At 41.0% G+C, this 26,379-nt stretch overlaps 2 protein-coding genes across 2 annotated transcripts in view; one reads left to right on the top strand and one right to left on the bottom strand.

Moving 5' to 3' along the window:
- Positions 1-39: 39 nt before the first annotated feature.
- LOC117477945 (juxtaposed with another zinc finger protein 1-like) lies at positions 40-15,755 on the bottom strand. The gene is made up of 5 exons (XM_034124769.1): positions 15,458-15,755; positions 7,764-7,836; positions 5,973-6,169; positions 4,173-4,342; positions 40-2,819 (listed from the first exon to the last, which is right to left on the bottom strand). The coding sequence occupies exons 1-5, from the start codon at positions 15,570-15,572 to the stop codon at positions 2,643-2,645; spliced, it is 732 nt and encodes a 243-aa protein (XP_033980660.1). The 5' UTR covers positions 15,573-15,755; the 3' UTR covers positions 40-2,642.
- Positions 15,105-26,379, top strand: part of LOC117477944 (cyclic AMP-responsive element-binding protein 5-like) — a 22,516-nt gene continuing 11,241 nt past the window's right edge. The window contains 5 exon segments of the mRNA XM_034124768.1: positions 15,105-15,218; positions 22,329-22,395; positions 22,845-22,938; positions 24,284-24,393; positions 24,792-25,021. Of these exon segments, the coding sequence (XP_033980659.1) occupies positions 15,160-15,218; positions 22,329-22,395; positions 22,845-22,938; positions 24,284-24,393; positions 24,792-25,021 (560 nt within the window). The 5' untranslated portion in view covers positions 15,105-15,159.

Below are 26,379 nucleotides of genomic sequence, written 5' to 3'. Positions count from 1 at the left end.
CTGTAATGTTGTTTTATAAAGAAATAACATCAGTACATATACAGAATGTTTAACTTTATTTTTACAGGTTTTTTTCAGTCATTTCCTGTTTACATTTAGGCAGCTTCTCTTTTATATAGAAAGACAGTTTGACATCATTTACAAGTCACTCTGCTCAGGACCTGTTGTCCCCCCCATACAAAAAGGAAACATTGGTCTCCACGTTACATACGAAAATATAATTTAAAAGCACTTGACAACAGACACGTTACAATACATTCACTGTACACAGTATATTGAAACCCCGCCCTCGTCTTCTCCCTCTGCACACAGCCTCCGCTCCTCCTCTCCCACATGTGTAATTCTGCAATTGGCCCCTGTGTAGAGCTGAAACGATTGCCATGGTGACGGGGGGGCGTCCGTGTGAAGCAGGGATGGTTTTACGAGTGTTTGACAGAGCGCCAACGGGAGACTCTCAGTCTGCGTCCATCCCAGCCACGGAAACGCTTCCCCTACGCTGAGAGGCAGGAATGAAGCTTTTCTATCGCACGCAAGCCATTATCTCAGGGTTACTGTAAGGGTAGTAAGAACACAGACGCTCTTTGAAACTGATACCAAGATTTTAGAGATCTAGGTACTTATTGGTGCTTAAGAACAGACTTGATGTCTTTTTTCAGGCACACATATTTGTGCTTATTTGTTAGGTAGCACACTAGTCAAAGGCATTGTAAGTACAGTACAGATGCATGGTAATCACTATAATAAAACAGGATATGACGGAAAAAAAAGGTGGTTAAATATTGTTTATTTAACCACCTAACTAAATTAAACTACAGGAAAATCTTCTTGTAAAATCAAGGGTAATCAATCTGAAAGAAATCTTTCATACTATTCCAGATGTTTCCATGGCAACAAAAGCTCGGAGGACAGGAGGATGTGTGCATGTCTGAGGGTCGTTTTACCCCTCAAAAGAAAAAAAGGAGACGCTCGTGCTTTGAGACTTCTGCAGATTTAAAACGTTGTGCACGATGAGGGGAAATGATGTCATGGATCGATGTGTGTTGGCACGCGGCGGCTGCACAGCGCCGCTTTTGTTTTTCTTAAGAGACAATGAATGATGAAATCTCAGTCAGGGGGGGGGGGGCAACAAGTTGGCCAGCGCTACACTACATGAGGCAAAAACACCGCCAGTTGTCCTGCTCCACAGGAGACCAACCGGCTGCCTGGCACAGAAAACACAAGACGCAGAAACACGCAGAATACACAAACACTCTATATGCTGATGACTTGGATACTGCTGAGAAATACACAGGCATACATATCACACACACATGAAGTCAATGAACTGGAATGCTCTTGTCTACAACAACAAATAACAGGTTGTAGGTGGTAATCTCTTTCAATACAAATCTTTTTTTTTCCTTCTCGTAACGACACAAAAATGCATGCATGAAAACATTCTGTCGACGTACATCCACTCATGCGCACATTTTGGAGGCGCGTTGAAGAAGAAAATCATTGCCACACGTTTGGCGAACTCCAGGGTGAAACTATTACAGCTGCCTCACCCTCCCTCCCCCCCTCATCAGGCACATGGTATGGTCAATGTTTGGCAGTGGAGAGCTGATGGCAACATCATGGGAACAAAACACAACAAAGATCTTGGCAACTGGAAATACAGCATGATGGCAGTCACCACTTAGTCTCTTGAACACAGCTCTGGCACTCTGAATGAGGAAACACTGGAGATATGAAAAACATGGTCGGCTTTCCGGAGCAGATGAAGCGTTTCAGATATGGATTGTTGGCCTGGGCCGTGTTATAATACGCTGTCCTGAATTAAAACATTGATTCAGAGTAACAAACAGAAAGGCGTTTTGGCTCCTTATCTCTCGGGGGCGGGGTGAGAGAAAACTCTCCGAACCCGGCGTCAGCCAGCTGTTTGACCTTTGACCTCTGAGGTGACAAAACTGGCCGTCTCAGCAATTTAGGAATTAAAGGAACACTTACTGATACATAGAAAGAATAAAACACTGACAAAAATATATAAAATAAAGCTTGAAAATAAAGTGTAACTATTTATGTATATGCTAATGAATACTTTTATATATTTTTATGTACACATACATATCTGTCTATTGTTTATATATCAATAAATCTATTTAAAGTATAACTTGACTCCGGCACTCAAACCCCCAGAAGTTACTGCGAAGGCACAGATCTGAGATCAGCTAACTCTCTGCATAAACGGAAAGGGAGTGTAACGACTACTGAACTCAGATCAGCTGTAACGTCAACTTCATGTTAGGGGCAGGGCTTGGTTGCACTTCCTGTTTCACATCTTCCCCAGTTTCTTTCATGTCGTTTGTTTTTGTTTCTTTTCTTTCTGTTTTTTACAGTTAGCACCTTATGTAAATCAAACAATAGAGAACAAAATAACGTGATAGTATATACGAATGTGCAAATGTACAACAATAAAAATACTACAAAGATATATTTTTTCAAAAATACAAGTGATATAAAATGGATAGAAAAAAATATGTAACATACAAACAATTATATGAAAAAAGAAAATTAAACTTAAAGCACGCACTTGACCCTTTAGTGTTGGGATGAGTGTAAAGGGTGGGTAAGGACAGTCAGGATAGGGCTATGTTCGGGCTCTAACCCTGAATCTTGCGCAGGATCTCGGTGGAGACGGGCGGGTGGAAATTGATGGTGTGATGTCTCAGGCCCTGCGAGGTCTTGTAGCTCTTGCCGCAGCGACACTTAAAGGGTTTCCTCACGCGGATCTGCGTGCGGTGGCCATTCTTGGCATGGTACTTAATACCATTCACATTCTGAAGAGACAGGGAAGAAAGAGATTCATTACGAAAGGGGAAGCTGGGTAATAATTGTACCAAATAGAAGCTTTAAAGCTCACTATCTGCAAGTGCACTTTTACACACTTGCAGATAGTGAGTATACTGTTTGTAGAGTTCAATATTTTATGTATCATTTATTAAGTTAAGAAGTGCTGATAGGTAGATTATTTATCTTTAGATGGAACCAGGCTAGCTTTTTATCTGGTTTCCTGTCCTTATGCTAAGCTAGGCTGAGCTAAGCTAAGCTAACAAGCTGCTGGCAGTAGACTGCACTTTAGTTTTAGTAATCTAAATGTGTATATTTGCTTAACAGAGTTAGTCCCATGCTAAATTAATATAAACCAGCATGTTTACACTAGAAAACATTGGTGTCCTATCAAATGATCATGAAATGTTTTATTTATAGGTCATTTTATTTTATTCATATTAAATGTGCAGCCTTGGCCGCTGTTAGTCATCCTGAAGTCCACATATTAAATGACTAATGATACTGATAAAACTGATTAGTATATAAACATTCTACAGTTACTTTCTTAAGTTAAGTTCTACTTTATATCTATATATCGTTATATAAAGCTGAACAATATCAGACTGCAACAAACCCTGGTCACAAACTGGGTGGAACATTTAGATTTGATTACGCGTGTGGACCCATTCAGATGGTCAGCAAATGTGACTTTATCCCATGACACTATTTTGGTCTAAAAAGTTACAAAATGAATGAGAATTTTCGTGACCAGCTGTAATAAAAGTCAACCAAAGCAAACGCAACATGATATATTCGTCACTGCTTATGTCATTCTTGATTTAAAATGTGCTTTTTCCAAATGATAAATTCCAGACATGTGATGCCAGAGACAAAAGCTTCAATGTGGGCTTTACCAGAAATAACCAGCAACAAGATTTGTTCTGCTGTCGCCGGGCAGACGTTACCGCAGCATCAGGAGAAAGACCTTCAGACTCAGGGATAGTTTTATCCCACAGACTGATAAGCTCTTGAGCTCTGGGAAATGGAATAACTTACTTATCTATAGAACATCTACAGTCTAGATATTTATTCATTGACTTTTACAAAAAGCTGTATTTATTATTTTTATTTTACATTATTTTTAAATGTTATCTTACTATACTTTAGATTTTTTATAATTAGTTTATTTCTGCATTTTACTTGCACTGCTGTGTCGCTTGCGCTATTTTATTTCTTCTTCTTTAATACTGTATATTATGTGTCGTACTGTTGGAAGAGCATGGGAATTATATTGTAGCTATTAAGCATTTGACACTAAAGCTTTTAGCCGGGCCGCCTCTCAATCCTCGGTTCGGCCTTACCTTGTATCTCTTCTTGCAGCCGGGGACGGGGCAGGCGAACGGCTTCTCCTCTCCCCCGTTCATGCACATGGAGCTGAGGATGGACTCGGAGCTGATGGCGCTTTCTGTGGTCCACGACTCATCGCTGTCCGACTCCTCGTAGTCTACCTCCTCCTCATCATACTCACTGCCTGAAGGCACAATGGAGACACGCAGAACAACAAAAACGCTAGTCATCCGGGATGAAATATGGATGGGGAATGGCCAAAAATTCATCATGCTTTGGGAATTTAGCAAACAGAAAATTATTTGTGGCTTTTTATCAATATAACTCTCTATATTTGGCTCATATTTCATGCATTAGCAGCCCACATGTCGCTGAGAGCAATGTTGATACAAAAAGGCAATGGTGCACTGTGCATGTGTGTGTGTTTGTGTGTGTGATTGTGTGTACACATGTGAGTCAAAATGCAAGGGCTGGCACTCAGAAAGAGATCATTAAGTGGGAGTGATCCCCATTGCTCAGCCTGGAAAAAGTGCTTTGCTAAGTGCAGAACATTTTCCACTCACACACACACCCACATACCACATTACTGAAATGTTGAGGCACACACAAACACACACTTAAGGCCCACTGACCCCCCACCATCTCACAGGAAATGCTGCACCTCAGCATGAGGAAATGGATGGCACCCTGGCACATGTAGAAAGAGAGCGTGTGTTGGTGTGTGGATGTGTGTGTGTGTGTAGCCGTGCTGGTGTATAGGCCCAGACCTAACACTACGTTTGGAACCATTTGGGCTGGAATTGGACATCTGCTTCTGGGCTGTGCAACACACGGCCCCATGCGAACACACAGCGTGACAGCTGCTATGTAATTAGCAGAGTGTTGACTGGTCTGCTCACTGTAGGAGCCCCTAGTCCCAACAAACAAAACACACACACACACACACACACACACACACACACACACACACACACACACACACACACACACACACACACACACACACACACACACACACACACACACACACACACACACACACACACACACACACACACACACACACACACACACACACACACACACACACACACACACACACACACACACACACACACACACACACACACACACACACACACACACACACACACACACACACACACACACACACACACACACACACACACACACACGTTGGGCTTTAAGCCTCTTTCAGTTGCTATTTTAATTAAGAGAAATTAAGGAAATGTTGAAATTAAAACATCCACAATTATTGTTAGTTTAAAGTAAAACATTTGAGGTTTTCAAACATGTTAAAATATTTAATTCCACTGTGAATGAGTTTATTTATTTCTGCGTTTACTTGTCACTTGCAACGTTCTCTTGCACTATTTTATTTGTATTTCTTCTTGCCCTTTTTTATTGTTTTATGTCCTTTGTATATTTATGTAGAATTGTTGGAGGAGCCTGGGACTTAAGCCAAACCCACACTGTAGCTAGTACATTTATGACAATAAAGCCTCTAAATCTTGCATTTTTTTATATTGAGGTGAGCGGGCTCCTGTTTTTGTTTTTTACATACTTTTTAGAAATATTCTGAAGTAACCAGGTATGAAATAAGCTGCCTTCCTTGCCATTTACGTGACAAATATCTTCATTTGCTCATCAGTATGCTGTCTGAAGTTGATCAATGAGCTCCTGATGGCTCAACCATTACGGTGTGCATTAGTCATTTTCAACACTCCACAAATACAAGCAATCCGTCTTTCTTTGTACGCACATTTCGACACACACACACACACCTGTCGTACCTGTAGGTGTGCTGCTCCGGAAGGAGGAGGAGGGGGTGATGGGGGGCGTGACGGGAGGCGTCAGGTTACCGCTGGTGTGGCGAGGGGGCGTGGCCGTGCTGTTCCTGGACACTCCTCCGGTGATGGACAGGGACAGTTTGGGAGCGACCTTCTTCTTCATGGTTTCCTGCTCCCGGCGCGCCGCATCTGTCATGAACCTAAAGCACGCAAAGGGGGTCATAAGTAAATCCCACGACAAGTCAGTAAATCTGATATAATTTACCAAAAGGGTTATTACCAAAAAAACAATTTTAATGTTAACTTGGTGGATATACTAAAATGCCAAACTATACAAAAATGTGTGTATAATTGTTTTAATCGATCATAAAATGTCCCTTTGATTATCATTTATTACACGAAGAATAATTCTGGTTTGTTAAAAATTATTTCCCAATTACAGTTATGGTACAGCTTTAAGAGTTACATTTAAGCACTTTCAAGGTACCTAAATCAAACATTGCAAGACTCCAAAAGTTTATAATGTCAAAGTGTTTTTATAAATGCAATATGGAAAAATAAAGTTGACAGGATATCTTTAAAGAGAAATAAACGTAGCGACCAGATTGTTTCATTTTAGGTATTTAATTATTTTTGTTTGTATGAGTGATTATGTGGACTAAACATCAGATTATGTTAAAAATCACGCATTTTCTAAAGAACACATTTAAGGCCTATTCCTGCCTTAAAACCATAACAGTTAGTCATTTACTACAGAAAGACTGATGGGGTGTTACACAAGCAGTGAGATCAACTGACTGGGTGCAGGACTGCCAGTGGCAAGCCACATTATTTTGAGGGAAAACCAAAAGTGAGTGTACATAACATGTTGGGAATAATCCCTCATTAAACTGAAAACTCTGCTCGTACAACTACTGTAAATTAGATGGGGTGATTAAAGCTGTGGTGGATGGTTATAACAGAGATTTTGGGTAATACTCTTACCTTTGTTTTAGTCCTAAAAATAAGGGTTGTTTGTTTGAAGCCTGTCTGATCTGCTTAATGCTGGTGTGTCCTGACCCAACTTACTTCAATTTAGCAAGGTTACTGAGTTCACAGATCTTAGTAATTTCCTAGATGAGTAGAATGGTTTTATTACTGGAAGAAACCATGATCAAAACTACAAAAAACATGTGGAATTACATTGATAAATCATAATTACTTTTTTATTTTCTACTGGTTTGTGCTTCGTGTTATTTTTTTCTAAAACCGGGGCATTTAAGCTTTCACACATTATTGCTATTCTGTGCACGTGTGCTATGAGAGCGTAAACGTTAGACAAAGACATAATTGAGATGCTGAACGAGCGGCTCCTTTAAATATACAGTCATCACAACATTGTACTGTAAAAACAGTTAGCATTTACAACCTCACCACTTGAAAACCCCAGAAATGTCCTAACTGTCTCTGTTTTACCTTCTTCTTCCTCAATGTTGCATCTTTGAGTGATTTAACGGGGCATTGAGTGGGACGTGACACATTGGTTCACCACATACAAACAGGCAGAAATCTTTAAAGGCTGCCTTTGGCTTGGCCGTCTGCAGCGCAGGGATTTAGGAGTGATTGTCTTGTGTGGTTTTCTGAGCTAGTCTGTGGATGAGTCAATGCTGTGTCTATGGGAAGACATCAGTCATATGCTCTCCGCAAGCCACATGTACTGTAGTACACACACATCAAGACAATACTTTCACTGGTGGAGCAATGCTGCCCTCTATAGACGGACACCTTTGGTTGTGTGTGTGTTTGTGTGTGTACCTGTTGATGTAGCTTAGGGCCAGGTAAGTGGGCTGCTGTTGCTCCTGCTTCTCCAGGACCCGCGGATCTGTGTCTGAGAAAGAGAGAGAAGGAGATATTAAGATTAATCATTGCTCTGTGGGAAAAAATGTTTGAGGGAATTTTCTTAGTATGTAGCTGACTCATACATCCATTATTCCTGCCAGACTGGCTCATAGATTACAGGATGTTTCTCACACTGAGTTCTCTGTATCAGTCCATAATATGCGAGAGCCCGCAGATATATTTGCGGACACTTTCATAATTGGCACATTATCACGCCAAGTTCCTGGGATTTATTACCAAAGCCTTTCCAAAAAAGGTTGATTAATCATCTTCGGAGTGTGAAGAAATCTGTTCCGAGAGTGAAAAAGCGAGTTGGACTCTGTAATGAATGTACACAGTGTATTACTCCAAACACACACACATGCTTTCTTCAGTTGACGTGCTGGGTCAGTAACACTACAGTAGGCAACTTCCACTGCCCCAGGGAAGTGGAGTTAACTTCAAAGCCCCACCTCTCACCCCCTGGAAAACAGGAGCAAGTGTGCATGAAAACACTGCGGGTGGGTGCATGTGTGTAGAACCAGTGCCATCAAGTGTTCAACGGGGGAACATTCAGAGGGATCCACACTATGAAAAGAGGACTTGGTTATAGCCATGGCGTGCATGGCTATGTCTGAGTGAGTGCATGTAGGCATAATTGCAGCTTTATGTGTAATGGCTAGCAGATGTATTGCAATTCAGACCCGAGAACTGGATCATCTCTGTGCAACCATTAAGAACACACTCCTGGACGCTCCTTCCAACTACTAATCCCAAGTGTGTGTGTGTGTGTATGTGTGTATGTGTTGGCCTTCTTAGCCCTTTAGTTTTCAGGCTTTCACACCTCATAATTAAAAAAGAATGCAGACTTCCCACAGTGCAGGAGAACACCAAGGAGACCAGCAAACACGAAAACAACCTAGAAAGAAAAGGCACACTGCTGGTGCGTAGACCAGAGTCTTGTAGATTTTAGTAAATTTAAAACATTTAAGAGGCTAGCTGAGGAAACTAGATAGCAGGGGAATGCATGTACAAACACACAGACACACAGGCTCACACACAAACATCTGCGGTGGTCCACACAGGTGGTCTTTGACAGTCTTTTATAGCAGAGCCTTAATAATCCTACCTGCTGCTCAGACGTGGAGACCAGAGCTCTCTGCATGCATGAACATATCCGCACGCACACACACACACACACAAACACACCTTGACCTACACCACTGACAAGGCTGAGTCATGATACATTACATTGAGACTTAATGGTATCTTTAAAACCCGTTAATTTGAATATGTTTGAAGCTTGCCCAATTTGTTTTCTGTAATTATATATATTTATATGTGTAACAAATTATGTGTAATATGTATCCAAAGAGGATATTTAAAGACAATAATTTAATTAAGTAAATGTGTGTTATGTAACCAAATAGGTCAGGCTATTCATTGCACTTTTAATATGGCTGAATAAAGTGTAATGTAGCCCTCAGGACAAAGAAAAAGGAAAACTGGAAGGGCACTGCCAAAGCTGTTTCTATAAGTGGAAAGTAGTTTGTGTATCTGCCCGGTGATTCGGATCTAAAATGTAATGGGTTCTTACTTAGCCCCAAATAAACCATACCAACAAGTTTCCTGAAAATCAGGCCATTAATGTTTTCAAACCAACAAACCAAATTGAAAACATGAGCTTATTGGTGGATGTACAAATTAAAACAAAACTGATTATTTCCACGGCGGAGTTTCCAACATTTTCTTTTTAAAAGTCCATATTCACAAAATGTTTCGTTTACAATTCTTGTGACAAGAGTGGAAGGAAGCTAAAATCCTGTTAAGCAAATGTTTGACACAAAGGTATCAAACAACAAGTACCAGAATGAGAAATGCCAGAAATGATCATTTGGGATGTACAAGGGACTCAGGTTTTTGCTTTGAGATGAGGTAAGTGTGTGTATGTGTGTGTAGAGAAGGGGGAGGGGGGCAGGGTGTTGGTGGAAATGGAGTTAGCCAGGTGCAGAGAGAGAGCTGCAGTAAATGTTCACCGGCTTTATGACTTCCACTCACCTAGCAGGACAGGAAGCTAACACACTGCTGATACTACGGCTGGAGCAGGAGGGGACCTACACACACACACACACACACACACTCACATCCACACACACACACACACGGTAAGCTATATGAATATCAATTTCCACTGATTCAATTTGCACGTTTTACATTTAACCTAGATTGCCACAAGACTATTTTGTGTGTTTTCCATCTGCATGAGTGTGTGTGTACTCATTTCAGTTCAAGTATACTGCATGTCCGAGACATTTCAGAGTCTGGAGGGTCTATAAATATCTCCCTAATTAGCATTCCTGTCATTAAAAACAGCAACCAATCAACTACCACTCCACTCATTTCAACACAGACATCCATCTCTCACCAGCAGTACACTGCTGCCCCCTGCTGAATGCACACGGCATGTATTTGTCCACACATGCATGTGCACATGTGTATAAGTGTCTGTGTGTGTCTTCACATGTGTGTATGTGTCAAGACCAGGCCAAGAATGCATGGCTTGTTTTGCAGACTGCTAATTAAGCCACAGAGAGCATTTTAACGTGTTTCTAGAGCAGCAGGCAACCGGATGGAGGGAGAGCAGAGGAGGAGGCGGAGGAGGAGAAGGAGCAGGGGGGATATGGGTGGGGGAAAAGGCAAACCTCTCTGTAATTACACTTCTCAGAGCTTGGTGGGGTGCTCGGGCCCTGCGACTTCCGAAAGGCAATCTGTGTGACTGTGTGCATGCGGATGTATGTGTAGCGTGAAAAGAGAGGGCCTGCAGTTTCCAGTTTGGGATGCCGATCCACTAATTGCTCCGCTACACCCTGACAGGTCATTTAGGAAGTATGGTGAACACACTCTCTCACATGCACAAGCACACGCCCCTTCCCGTCTCACACCTCGGGAAGTGGGATGGGAAACAATCTGGCAACTAGGGCTGCACTTTAAGTAGGCTGTGATCTGATTCATGTCACAATATGGGCTATGTATGGACAAACACATTTAAATAGAGCGGAAACAGTTGGTCACCTAATCAATTAGTTGAAAGATCGTCCCACAGCAAGAAATATATATTGTTATCTATCTGATGAAGATTTATAGTTTTAGCTTTTCAGATTGTAAGGATGTGCCGCTTTCTCTGTCATAGATCACTGTAAACTGAATATGTGGGGGGGTTTGACTGTTGGTCAGAACACAACAATACATTTCAAGTTGTCAACATCACGATGTCTTTAGGGTATTGTAGTGGCCTTTTCTATATTCTGTGAAATGTCCTGGACCCTACAGTAATTGGTTAATCAATCATATAAACATCAGATCAACAACCAAGAATTGTTGTTAGTTGCAGGACGCCACACTTAAAATCCAATGTATTCTGAGAAATAGGGCTGCCATTACAGAATCTTTTTATAATCAATTAGCAATCATTTGTTTTAATTAATCAATCATCGTTTAGTCTACACATCGTCAAAAAAAAAGTCTGACATGGCCTTCACAACTTGACAGAGCCAAAATGTTTTATTTTGATCAACCAAAAGTCCAAACACCCAAAAATATTCAGTTTTCTTTAGTATATGACAATAAAAGCTGGAAGCTTCTCAATTTGACAGGCTGGATCAAGTCAATACTTAGGTTGTTGAAAAATGCCAATCACAGTTTCCAAGTAAAAAGTGGAAGCTTCAAGTACCTTTTTTTTCTGACCAAACACAAAACTTAAAATTATTGACTTTGCATGCAAGACATTTTATTATTATATAAGACAAACAAATGTTCAAATCTGATGAACCTGGAACCAGTTGAACCTTTCCTGGAAAATGTATTTAAATGTGCAACAATTATCAAAATTGTTGCACATTTTTTCCTTCAATCAGCTCCTCTAATAATTGACTAGCCATTTCCTCTTCAAAGATCATATCACCACAAAATGATTTCACCTGAAAGTCAAATACTGCTCAGACCTACTGGCAACATCAAAGTAACTAATGCAAAGACAAACTAATGGTAATTACCATGATCCTCCTTCGCTATGCAATTATATCTTTATTCAATAAAACTAACAAAAGCAGGAAAGGGGTTTTCCTACCAGTTAATGACAGAGAGGCAAGACTACCTCACCATAGTGTGTTTGCATTTGCCCTTTTCTGTGAGCCAAGGCAGATAAAGCGATACAGCCAAACATGGCCGGTGGGCTGAGTGATACGTATTTAAAGTTACTGCAGGTTAATTATCAGCATGCTTCAGCAGAGACCGCGTTATTACAACACAATGCTGACCTGACTCCTCTGTTCAAGTCACACCTCAGCCTTTCATTACGTCTATAAAACTAAACCAAAATGAAAAAGTAAATTCTGTCTAAACAAAGCTGAGATGTATGGCATTTCCCTGTGCTTGCCCCCATATTATTCCCATCTTAACCTTTTTCAAATCTCTAACCCACGTTTAATCTCTATCCACCTCCCCCCTCCCTCCCTGCTCCTCTCTGGTGAGGTAGGAGGCAGGTCTGTGCTTGTGCAGGCGGGATCACAGCACAGCGCTGCACACAGGCAGCAGATGAGCCTGACATCATGCATTCCTCAGACCTTACCTAGAGTCACTGCGCAAAGCCTCCGACAACAACCCAACACCACTTTAACCCCTTTCCCCTTGCTATCGGCTGTAATCCAAACAGTGCAGGTGTGTTATTTGAGGGTTGCTTCCCTTTCTCCTAGGATGAGGTCAGCACTAACGACCCACATATTACCTCATTTTCTCACGGAAAGGATCAAGATAGGCTCATCTGGTTTGTTTGCTACCTGCTATCCTGTATTCTGTCAAAGGAGGTCGAATGACATACAAGTTGAGATCATTTAGATACACAGAGGGGGAATACAAATGTGATTTATTGTGGCTATGCAGCACATAGAAGGTTCTACCACAAGAGGGCAGCACATACTACCATAAAGACCAAGTATTTCTAGCACAGGAAATTCCTTTACCCCCACTACCTACTGATTCATTTTTACAGCTGTTAACTTCTGATAGTACATTTATGTTGTCGCCTCTAGGTTATCTGATTTATCGTAAGTGTCTGCTTTTTCATAATCTGTGTGCAAACAAACCACAATCAGGGAAAACTGTTATCGGCAAGGCCTCTAACAGCTTATCTGATGTCTCCCGTGAAGAAGCTTTGAGGATCAAATTGGCTTATCTTTTGATTGATTCCTGATCACTCACACCGCTGCACTAATTAAAAGGGAAGTCAAAGCTAAATGCCACCGGCCCCTCTTTCTCTCCAACACTCTCACCTCAATCCCCTCCATCTGTCACACTCATCCCTGTGGTAACTGTTCAGAGAGCAGTATTGATTGGAATGAGTGTGTGTGATCTGATGACCAGCAGTATAAAGTGAGCAGAGGGGGAACTCATTAATTCGAGTGATCTAATGGGAAACCGCCATTCTGCTCGGCTGGCGGTCAAGGTCAAAGGTCAAGCTAAGAGCCAGATGGGGCATCTACCGGTGTGTGGATTTGGCTGTAAGACTGAAAGGACAATATATGTTCATGCATTACCACCAGTTTATATAATGTAAATCTCAAGATTTACATTACCAAACATTTTTTCAATAATGTTTTCAACGTTTTTGGTTCTTTTTTTCAAAAATGTAAATATCTGAAAATATACATTAGAGTAACAACAATGTATCATGTTATTAGCTAAGAAAACGCTGTCTATTCATAAGAATATCATTAAAAAAATATATATATTTAAACAACAACCATATAGATGGGATGTAAGCGGACTTAAATGACTGTTACGGTAGCTCCGGTTGAGTAATATTATTTGAATAGCTTAAAGTTGTATGCACTATAAAAAGGTATGTTTATACATGGCACTTTTGGCCAAGCCTACATGTAATTGTAAGGCAAGTTTAGTATGAAACTCAATATTATACATATGTAGTAAGTAGGGGCTCCCCTGCTTCGTGGCTCTATCAACTAAAGGGTCCTTGGCCTGAAAAACATTCAAATGACTATTCACAATGTTAATCTCCATGCCTCCTTGGTTAATTAGTAAGGGATCCATGGAGCATATGGTCTATTTAGTGTGGTCCAAAACCAGATACACCACTTCACTTTCTGCTCAGTCACAAACACACAAAACTTGACCCCTTTTCTTAAACATCAGTCCCGCCCCACATGTGATGTGACATCACACGCAGGGCGTCCACTCCTCACCACAGCTGGCTGCTCTTTGTTAGCGAGACAGCAGGTGTGCAATAACTCACCGCATATACTGCCCCCAACCCCTTTGGAGACAGCCAGTTGCCATGGAGACTGGCTCAATGAAGCATCCATTCTACCCCCTCACCCCCAACGCTCACCCGCCTCCCGAGGATGGATACACGCCACTAATAATGATTAGCCCACATCAACTTTGATACAGATTATTTTTGTGGTTTACAAGTCAATAGATTTTAAACTATATCCATTGCCATGATGGATTTTGGGTTAATTTAACAGAGTGGATTTTTTAGTGTCAAACCAAAGCATGCGTCTGAACTGTGCTTCAAAGAGTGTTAAATATTTAACAAGATTGCATGGTATTAATTAGAGTACATTTCAATGGCTTTTCCTGTTACATAATGTCAATAGAAGAAAAAGGGTACTGACTAATCAAAAACAAGGCAATGCTAATTTACTGAAACTAATATTTTTATTTATTGCATCTGCATCTAAGAGGGGATATTTATTATTTAACCAATTCATTACGTTTTTCTTAAGAGGCCACATTTGTCACATGCATCGATGGTAAAAATATATAAATTCATCAATTACCAAAATACAGACACATATGACTAACTATGTTACTTGATAGCAACACGTTAAATAACATGCATTCATATAATACTATTCAAAACTACCTTGAAGAATCCGTGGGGTTTCATTAAATGTTAAACTGTAACACCTTGTGAGTATTTTGCCAGGTGAGTTATCATAGGCTTTACCTTCAGTAGAACATCTAACAAACGATGCAACAAGTCCACATGCACAAGTTTGCATGTGCAAGAAAATATAATTGATTGCATGTCTGCCACATCTTGGTTGAAAAGATAATAAAGGGGCCAATGGTAATTAAGTGACACCAACATTATCGGAAAGCAATGCAAAAGGTGATGCATTGATGCCTTGTTAAAAAAGCTACAGGAAGCCCAATACACAACCGCGGTGAGGAGCCCCGGCTGCATCAGGCCTGAAACTTAAACACACCGACCCTGCAGCACTGTTAGCTGAGGAACCGCTGCCTGGCCGGAATGCTAGTTACACCTATGAGACCTACGCGGCCCTCGGAGTCGAGTTACCGCTGCAAAAGGTAACTATCAAAGCAAATGCAAAATAAACCGGTCACTTATTTCACAGAGAAGCAGTACTTGTCATATGAAATAAAGTCTCTTGTTGCTGAATAACTCGCACTCCGGTGAAACTCGACGGAGAGCGAGCAGCAGGAATAGCGGAATGCAAAGCCGAGCCTATTTGCAGCTCTTCAGCTAACTAGCCTAGGATGCTAACAGCAGCTAGCAGCCTAGCTCCGTCTCCCCCCCTCCGACTCACCGATGTGATTGTCCTCGATGTGGACGATGAGCTCGGCGAGAGACTCGAACTGGAGACCGCAGCCGCCGAACCTGCAGGAATTGGAGAAGAAAGAAGCGGCGGCGATGCCCGTCATGTTTGCGCCGCTGGTGCATTCACCGGGAGGAGAGAGAGGGGGGACCGGGAGCCGGGGAGGTGACCGCAGGAGGAGGCAGAGTTTTCGGGTACAGGGGAGTGGGAGAGCCGCAGAGCTTGGAGCGGCGGAGCAGACACCGGGCGGCCAGACAGGACAGCGGCGAGCGCAACTGGGAGGCAGGCGGGCCGGTGGGGGTGGGGATGGGGGGAGGAGGAGGGTCGGCGGGTGGCAGGCTACGTCACGACCTGCCTACCTGTTGGGACCATGGATCTCTGACTGTGATATTATTATTAATATTGATGATAACTATCACACTAAAATAAATCAAAGTTTAATCGTAGCGTATTTGCATGCAATACATGATAACACATGTGCATGCCTTTTGTTATGAACACAATCTGATTTATCAGTGTGTTTTTGCAAATACTATTGATTTAGCAGAGGCAGTTTATTTTTATTTTTTATTTTAATAACACCCTGGTTATATCTCACATCTTAATTAATTGTAAAGGCCCAAATTATATATGAGGAATATATGGATTTCAATCATTTTCAATTTGATGTAAATTGTGTGGATATGTATTACCTATACATAACAGGTCATATAGCATATTTGTTTTACACCATACTTGTTTGAAACATAGTGCCATATTAACTTTTACAATGAATGTAAAGTTTGCCAATTAGAACCACAAATATATAAACATTTGAGTCTTTGGTTAAACACTACACAGAGAAATGAAATGATGTAAAAAGCATATGCAAGAAGAATTACAAAATAAATGTATTTGATAGAGACCTATTACAATCATTGGAAATACCAAAATAAATGTAATCTTCAAATTTTCATTAACTGTAGACCATCTATAGCAGGTTATTTACTTTACATTTGTCCTAAAGTTGATGATTAACTTAATCATCATCTTTTGATAACAATTACTAAGAGTCTAATCAGGAACTTTTAGCTTGCCAATGAATAGGCACTAGCAGTCTTCCAGACATTGTGTGGATGTGATGCGGAGGAGGTACTGAACTCGCAGTGACCAGGGTCACTTAGGAGTGGCAGCATCACAGTCCCAGAATAACAACTGATTATAAATTCTTGGCTCTATATTCATCATGGCAAATAGCTGCTGGTTTACCATTTTTCCAAACATTCATTTGCAGTCATGTGCTAACAATAAATCCCAATAGCACACATTTCACATTTGTTTCAGAGAGTTGTACAGTGTGTCCAGCATACAACACTCCTCTCTCCCTAGAAACCCAACAATTAACGGTGAAAAATGGAAGAAAAGTCCGGGATCTGCAACGGAGGATGGATCCCTCCCCCAGAACGGACAGGTGTCAAGTGTCTTGTGTAAAGATTCTGAAAAAGGTAATGAAATTACAACATAGAGCGCCCAAATGACCAAATTGATAATGTGAATGACAAAAAATGTCTAACTTGATCGCTGTTTTTAAATTAATATTGCAGGTTTATGAAACATATCAGTGCTTTACTACAGCTTGCAACTGCATTTTTTAATTAAAAAAATACCATTTGCAAAGTTACCCAGAGATCAAAATGGCACATGGGTGCTAGAGTTGGTATCACTGCACTTGTAGACTATGTGTGTGTTTGTGTGTGTCAACATAGTGTACAGCAGTTGCATCACCCGTTGACAACAACATCTATCACATCCATAAAGTTTAAGGATTAATGTTTCCCTGTAATGGCTTAGTTGTGAGGAGGAAACTGTAATGTGTGTGTGAGTCGCAGAGAGAGGAGAATGTCCTTAAATCACTGGGGCTGGCTAACCAGGGCCGGCTGGCCTGTGTTGGACCTGTTAATCAAGCGTTAAAATGGCCTGTCATAAACCACTGGCCAGTGATTTCAGCAAACAACCTTAAGACCTAGGAACATTTTTCTGACTGTCCTCTATCCATCCAACCATTTAAAAACCCAGGCATACAAAAACATAAAATAAATTCCCATTCACATCCGTTACAAACATGACCTCACCTGGTGTCCACACATGTACAGTATAGAAATCAAGTGACTTCATCAACCCAGATGTTCTCTCTTACACACAAACACATGAAGACACACACGCAACATAAACACACTCATTACACGCACATGGTGTATCAGAGCAGTGACAGTGACGCAGTTCCCAACACTATTGCGTAAATGAGAAGTGGTAGCATGTGTTGTGAAATGCAAGAAAGGGTGAGACTTGAAGCGAGTTTGTGGTGCATGACATCTCTTGAACTGTGTGTAGCGCACAATGTAACAGCTTGGGATGGATTTCAAATTGGCATGGATTGCATTATCAGCTCTTTTTTCTCTGAAGACAAACAGTCCAACCAGTGGATCTGCATGTTGGGAGAGAGATGTGTGTATATTTAAATATAACCATTTGTTACAGAATCAAATGACTGTAACTTGGATTCTGTTTAAAATACATGTTTCCAAATAATTTGCTAAATCCCACATTACCCACTATCTGCTGTGATAACAAATAGTCATAAACCATCATGGATCAAATCAAAACAGTTTGGCAGCGGAGCCAGATGTGAGATGTAGCTACAGTGAGGATAATGTTACGTGGGAATGTAGGTCAGTAAGTTTGTTTGACCTTTGACCTTAAACCCCATATTTTGTACAGACAGGGTGACATCAGCCTGCTCTAGAAAGCTCCCAGTCTGGCTGTTAAAAGCCATGCTGAGGTGAAAGTGCCAGATACTAATGGCTGGTGTAGCCTCTGAGTTATGGAGGTAGTTGTAATCTCAGTGGCTTTGTCTGCTCTAGGGCACCAGCCAGAGACTTCCTGTCTGCCGTCATACGCTTTTTAGTGTTAGTGTGCACTCTTCACGGGCAAGCGCGCCGTAAAACATCCCATATCTTCACTGAAAACAAAGCTCAGTGATTCACATCCACATGGGGGAAGAGCCCAAAACACAGAGTGACATCATCACAACTTCCTGTTTCTTCTTGTTTCCCTGGCAACCAGAATTTGCATACTCTAGGCGATTGGTGGATGATGAGTCAGTGGGGCTTGGTCCCGTTTTGAACTTCAATCACAACAAAACCATATCCCTCTGTTCAGCTGCAGGCCGGAAAGCCTGACCAAACATGGCAGAGATATTACTGCATGGCTTAGCTCAGCAGAGATGTGAATGACCAAAGTCCCCTCCTCTTGTTTTGTACAATGGCCAATGGGATTTCATGTAATCATATAAAGGATATTGATCAAATACCATATCAGTGAGCATTTATTTATTTCAGTCAAAATCAGGATCAAAACACTTTATTTAGGCCAATTTGACAGTTTCTTTATTAAAAATTAGTTGTATAAACATAGAGAAGTTATAAAATGCACATTCTACTACAATAAACAACGAGAATAAATATGTATATTACAATATGTATGTATGTGCAAAAATATTAATATCGATATAAATTCTGAAAACAAGAAAAGTGCTGGAATTAAATGTAGTGTTACTTAACTGAAAATCATTTATCAAAATGATACATAAGGCGGAATGATTATCCCTCTCTTTCTCATATATCTATAACATGATAAACAATACGATTTTAGTACAAATCATAATGAATAACAACTTATTTAATTGGGAATCTCTCCATGAAAAAATCTGTTTATAGTAATAATAATAACAATAATAATGATAATAATAATATCAATTTGTTTAAATTAAGATTATTATTATCGCTGTTATAATTATTATTATTAGGGCCTATTATTATACTAGCATTAGTTGAACAAAAGTTTGTTAGCCTGATATCAATGGCTATTACAAACTCATTACCTCATCATATTCTCAGTTTCATTTTTTGGGATCAATTCGGTAAGAAGCCCTATTCAATTTGACCTAAACTCAAGCCTGCTTATGTTTCATAATAATCCTTTTAATTTAAGTTAAAAAGAAGCCAGAATAACTCTCAGAAAAGATGGAAAAGCATTGAGGTACTCATTTTCCGCATATAAACTAGATGCAGACACTGGGACCTCCCGTTTCAGACACACACAGAAAGAGGGGAGGGAGGGAAAAAAACAACAGTGTCTCATCCGCCCACCCGGTCTGTCCCGTGTCCCGTCACGTTGCGGTCGGTGTGTCTAGTTGTGTGTCTGTCCAGGTCCACACCATGCCGCTGTCCCGTCCCGTCCCCCTACCGGCCGGTGTCCTAAACCCCGCCCCCCTTCAGCCCCTCTCTCCGTACGGGACCGCAATGATTTAGAACTTCAGGAATCCCACGTGACGTCACCGGGTGATGTAATGCTTCTGTAAATAGATCGTATTGTAATCTCGCTCCAGTCCAACGTGGTTCCTCTCTGGAGCGCCGCTCGTCCCTCTCCACTTGTAGGTAAGCCTGAGCAATTCCTACTTTCATTCACAAAACTTTTAAACTCAAGTGACGCGGATACACTGTGCTGAGTTTATATTCTGAAGTGTATTTCGTACGTATTTATTTTTGACGCTACTGGAAAGTTAAGAAGTTTTTTTGGCTTGGCTGTCCCGGTGAAGTCTCATCATCAGACGGACGAGGTTGAGCGCGAGTGTCTATTTGGGGGGTGTGACAGCACTCTCCATACAGCTGTGCCGGGTTGTTTTTGAGTTGAACAGGTTGCAATACGGAGCGTTAGGAAAAGAAACACACCAGCATGTTCTTGGGACACATACGGGCACTAACCGTCCGGCTGCAGGACGAGTTTCTGGTCGGAACCGCTGCTTAAAACCTACATTTCGGAAGAAAAACCCGCGTGACTTATTCGATATTATGTTGTTGACATCTATCCACCAAACATGGCAACTTTGAGAAGTAAGTAAGTTGCTTCTTTTGTTTTAGCTGGACATATTGTACAGGATTCTCAAGCAGGTGTTTCTTTAAAGTTGTATTATGTCATTTATCGTGAGTGATAATAGAGGACAGAAAAATGTCTTAGATTAAGTTCCAAATATATAATAGAGGCAATTATCCGTCTTGAATTGACAACATGTTGTCTGGTCCGTTGTTGGGTTTATGTATTAAGGATGACGTCATTCCGCATTGATGTAATCGTCCTGACAGAAGGTTTTGCTGAAAATGTGCTGAGTCTGCTCATCTTGTTCAAGTGCTGCTTAAAGTATAGAAAGAGAGCTAGAAAACAGTGGATGATATTTATGATTAACATTAACTACGCTTTCTATTTATTTACGCCTTAATATATCACATTATGTAGCATTGCACCAAGAAAGACTATAAACCATGTGCAGTAAAAGGATGTAACCATTTGACTGTTTCCACTGATTTTCTACTTTATTTATTTATTTATCTATCTCTCTTTCTATCTATAATTGTGTTGTTGTGGACACTTGCTTCATCATTCCATTTTGTAATACATACACACACACACACACACACACACACAAACACACATATAGACACACACACACACCTATGAAGTCACCTCTACTTGCAGGGGTTGGAAAATGGGGGCTGAGGCAGGTTTAAACCTGTCAGGAGTAGGCCGACAGTGCAGCCCTCCCCCTGCCGCCTCCCACCCTCATTCCTTCTCTCTTCCATTCATTGTGATTTCCTCCCTCTCTTTCCCTCTCTCTCCCTCTCTCACTGCCACTTGCCCTTCCCATTCCTCTCGCCATCACCCTAATGTCCCTCTCCAACCCCCACCCCACACACTTTCCATTTCTTATGGAAGAGTGTACTTTTTTTGCCCTCTCTTTCTCTCTCCTCGCTCTTCTCTTCAGCTCTCACTTTCCCATGACATAAAGACCCACTTTGCTGTCTTCTCAGCACTTAATGCTCACACAAATGCAAAGTTTTCTTCAGGGAAAAGTGTGTAAGTGTAAAAAGTGTCCCTCGCTTTTTTTCTTGTTGCCATCCCTGCCATCTGCACCTTTACCGTTTCCTTTCTTCCTCCTCCCTTGAGTTATCAGTAAACACTTACTGTGGTAGGAGGATGAAAAGTCAAGCGAGGGTCACCCTGCTGACCTCTACAAGTGTGTGAATCTCATTTGGTGACACACAGCTTCGAGGTATGCCTGAGGCCGTTGAGTTGAAGGCTCCTTCCTTTGCTCTCAGTGGAAAGTTAGAGGTCAGCAGCAGCAGCAGCACTTCAAATAGTTATAATTACCCCCAACAAGGCTTAATATCTCCATTCAAGAACTGAGTGTGTTGATCCGAGAGTTAGCGCTACATGCGAGTTCATCATTGTGCTCTATTCTGTCTGTGTTGTTATTTTCACCCTTTCTGACGTTGACTTTATTTTGATGTTTTGAAAGCATTGTATCCCCCGATGAAAGCTTTATCGCACTACATTTACACAAAAGTAAATTATGTAAAGCTTTCATTCCCTTTTGTTGCCTTCATGTTATTAGTTATATGTAATGAATACAGTATTTATTAAAGCACTTCCTCATAAAAATGACTATGTAGCAACGCTGCTGCTCTCCCGCTGGCACCAAAGGGATATTTTTCCTACAAATAATGTTGTGTCTCTGGGTGAAACATTTATCATCTGTGGCATCTACCTCATTGCACACCGCCTCAACAATAAAGACGTGATAATAGCAGGATTAATGTATCGTATACGAGCTCACTGTGTGATTTATCTAAGGGCACTTTCTCTGAGTAATTAAAGAAGAGCTACAAGCGCCCTGCCGAATTGAATCATCACACAATGAACTGACATCCGTAGTATGCTTCACACAGTAATGATGAATTATTTTGTGCTTGCTTCTTGTGTTTTGCAGGCTGGTGTATGACATGAATGACAAACAGGACAGGCCTTATATGTGCGGCGCACTCGGCTGCTCTCAGGTCAGTTTGATGTGTGGTACACCTGCGTATGAGCTGTAATAAAAATATATTTGCAGGAAAATGTATGATTGTTAGTATCAAACTAAATTATCAACATGGAATACAGTCATCTATTGAAGATTAAATAATGTTGTGAAGTCATGGTTATCAATTGTGGACACTGGCAGGCTGATTAATGGGATTTAAATTGTAAAAATAAACAAATATCATAAAATACAAGGTAGCATACTCAGTTCTGTGCTAAAGAGCAATACAAAACATACAATAAGAGTTACATATATGTATAACACGAACATTTGACATATAATCAACTACGTTCCGACCATTGTGACTGATTAGTCAGCTATAAGAGACGTCAGCTGATTTGATTGAACATCTCATCCCATGTGTCGTGTCATGCAGCTACATGCATCTCTTCATATCTTTCTCACTCTGTCGGTGTGATGCAGCGCTTCCAGTTAGAAGAGCATCTGACCATCCACGGACGTAAGCATGAGATGTCCCTCAAGTTCTCCTCCATCAAGGCGGATTTGCCCTTTACAGGTGAGAGAGCACAAGAGGAACAAAAAAACATTTAGCCAAGAGCTAATAGTTGAGTTTGTGTATCCCCATAAATACTGGTCTTGTATGTTCACTTCTTAGACGTGCTATATATCACTCTGATGTCTGCATGTGTGTGTGGTGAACTCTTTTCAGGATCAGTTCTTGATTAAAAAAAGTGATGACACAACGTTATACAATATGAAATCAGATAAGCTCGATACAGGCTTCCTTTCCTCAGATAGTCTGTGCTGTGAAACGGAGCTGCTCATGTTGCAACATGTACAGTATACTCCATCAGATTTGACAGAAAACAGTGATAACGCTTTCAGTGAAGACTTTCATAAACCTCCTAAGATATTTTTAGTCCTTGTTTGTTTATATTGCAAAGTGAGAGGTGCAGGGTTACAGGTACAGGAGAGGAACTTGTGGGAGAATTGATGCAACTAGATGCTTTTGGATGCCTCAGTTTGTTACTGTGTGTGCCAGGGTTTCACAATAACACTATGTTAGTTTTCAGATTTATTGAAAATATTTTTACCAACATCAGATGGACAGTTAGGTTAATTTATCAGTGCAAAAGTGGCTTTTTGACTGTAAATATACCACAGTTTTTTAATTCTTGTTTTGATTGATTGCATCATTGTTTTGTCCATCTTAAAATCTCTCAGAAATATTACAAGTTGACATATTTAATTAACTTTTTTAAGCACAACCAACAGTCTAAAAAAACTAAAAGCATTTAGTTTAAGCAGAAGCAGATGTAATGCATTTATGTTTGAAAAATGCCTTGACCACAGTCATTTAACTTGTGTGATTTCCTTTTCTTTTTTGACTTGATTTTCCCACAAGCGGATAGAAAAAGGGTCAGCATAACTCTTTTTGTAGAGCTGCTAACCCTGAAGAGAATTACATTATTAATATTTAATTAATTATCATGGGATTATGCAGGGATGTGGTGTCCCATGTTGATGCAATTTAAGATGCTTTTTGTGATTGCAAAAATAGACAAGGGAAAAAAAGGCTTTAACATACGTGCAACAGCAAATTATCATTCTCTCCGCGTCCTGCAGCCTGTCACGCCTCCTGCAGGAAATCTCATGTCAAAACAAAGAGCGCAGCTGACCTTTGACCCCTGCATGTTTAGGCGGCTCAGAGAGACAGGCTGATGTTATCACGGAGAGAGACAGAGCAACGCAAAGAGGAGACTTGTTTCTCCTCTTTGCATAACAGATCAGACAACAGTCGATTTACAAATCAAATAAGCTATAACAGGAAATACTTTTATGTTGTAGCAATTCATTCATTTTTATTTTTTTGTTTGTGTATTTGTATTTCCCGCTTCTAGACCAGACTCCGACGCCAACCCGGTTTTTGCAGAACTGTGAAGAAGTTGGTCTTTTCAAGGAGATAGAGGAAGAGTTTCTTCAAGCACAAGAAGAAGAAAAGAGCAAACAGGTAAAACATTTCTGACTAAACCTCATCCTAACTTGAGTCTTAACAGCAAGAATCAAGAAACAATGTTGACTTGTGCCGTGATGTTGATAGGTGTTTGCTTGTGAGCTCTGTCAGATAAGCGTTTTGACTGACACCGGAGTGTGAGGGAGATAAAAGCAGTCAGACTCAATTAGACGATTGCAGATATCTGACCGGCATTGAGGAAAGACACACCGGGCGATCACATTCTCCCCTGTAAATTAAACAGCTACACATCAAACACAAAATACACACACACCTAAACAAATGTACGCACTTACACGTAAAAAATAACCAAATAAACACAAACACTGACTGAAAGAAGACACCGCAAGTTTAAAATTGTCCCAGCTGATTGTCGCTCACACTTCTCCCCACAGACGCTTCCTCATAATGGGCCTTCCTGTATGAACCAGCAGCTAAAATCCCAGCTTCAGCACCAGCAACCCCAGCCACCGCTGCACCACCCCCAGACCCACCCCCTGCAGCACCCGCAGTCCCACAGCCCCATGATGGGCCCCAGCTGCAGTCTGAACGCCCAGCAGGCCCTGTCGTCCCCGCAGTCCGGATCCGTCATCACCCAGGCTCCTTCAGCCCTCACACACTCAGGGTGAGTACGGCAGCACACACACCTTAAAAGGAGAGTTTAAAGCTGGTGTGAAGAAGGGACTTATCCATAGTCAGTGTGTGAGCTGCAGTAAAGGATGGTCAGCATGCTGCCACTTTGGAGAAATATGTACAGGCACAGAAGATAAATAATGTACAGCTGTGGAACGGGGCAGCAGCAACACATATTTTTATCACCCTAAAAGAAAGGACCACAAAAAAAAATAAAGATCACTTTAAGTGTGAGCTATATAAAGAACATTTAATGCTTTACCTTGCTGTCGGACAGAACTTTCCGCCAGGGAACTGAAGCCGTTTTTTTATTTGTGTAATTTTGTGATTTTGTTGAATCCAAACTAACCTTTAAAAACACTTTAGTCACCAAAAAGCATATAAACTGACCAATCAAGGCAGCGGTAGACAATAACTCTTCTAGGCGGTAAACTGACTTTGTCAATGGAGCTTGGTGGCTTTGAAGAAAGCGCAGGTAACAGCTTCAGATCCCAATGGAAAGGGCTGTCTAGGGGCAGGGTAACATGGTCAAATACTCAAAATATAGCGTACATTTTAAATGATAATGCATTTATTTGAAATGGCTAAAATACATTTTGCCTACAAATGTTGTCCACAGCAGAACTTGGCTCTGCTTCCGTGCTATTCCTATTCCTGGGGATTTACTGACCACCTTGACGTATTGATAATTCCCTCATAAAACCCTGCTTTAAAAAAAAAAAAAACTATCCCTTGAAGGCGTCTATTTTCAGCAGCAGAACGTATTGCCTTCATCACATATAGACACACACACATATTTCCTTTTAATGTTGCCTTTTCTCACTCTTTCTTCCTCTCCTTCACCCTGTCTCGCCCATCCTGTTTTGGACGTATTATAAATCATTCTGCCTGGGCATTTCCCCCTGCATAATTTATCACTGCACTAATGAACTGAGAGAAAGGAGGGAGACAAATAATACAAACATCAATTTACTGCAAGAACAAAGTCATAGCATTAGAGATTGATAACTGCTGCACACACCCACTCAGACCCACTACCACTGCCCACCCTGCCACCCAAATACTGCCTGTGTTGTGTCTGTGAGGCTCAGAGCCTGTGCAGCCTCTTCGGCTCCGCGGTTATCACCCGTCCTTCAGACAGATTACAGTAAGAGTTCCTGTCTTTCATCTGAGCGGCTCCCAGCAGCTGCTTTCCCTCCGCCTGACATTTCAACATTGGATTTGTATTTATGTCATCTGAATATCTCATTACATATACCGTGGGTCGAATTAACAATGTTATACCCATTTTTCTTGGAGCATGCTGTTTGATGTGAAAAATAGTATTGTTGTATTTCAAGCATGTCAAAT

Source organism: Trematomus bernacchii, unplaced genomic scaffold (genome assembly GCF_902827165.1).
Source record: "Trematomus bernacchii unplaced genomic scaffold, fTreBer1.1, whole genome shotgun sequence".
NCBI lineage: Eukaryota > Metazoa > Chordata > Actinopteri > Perciformes > Nototheniidae > Trematomus > Trematomus bernacchii.
Note: the sequence above shows the minus strand (reverse complement) of the source record. Positions and strands in the feature narration are given on the sequence as shown.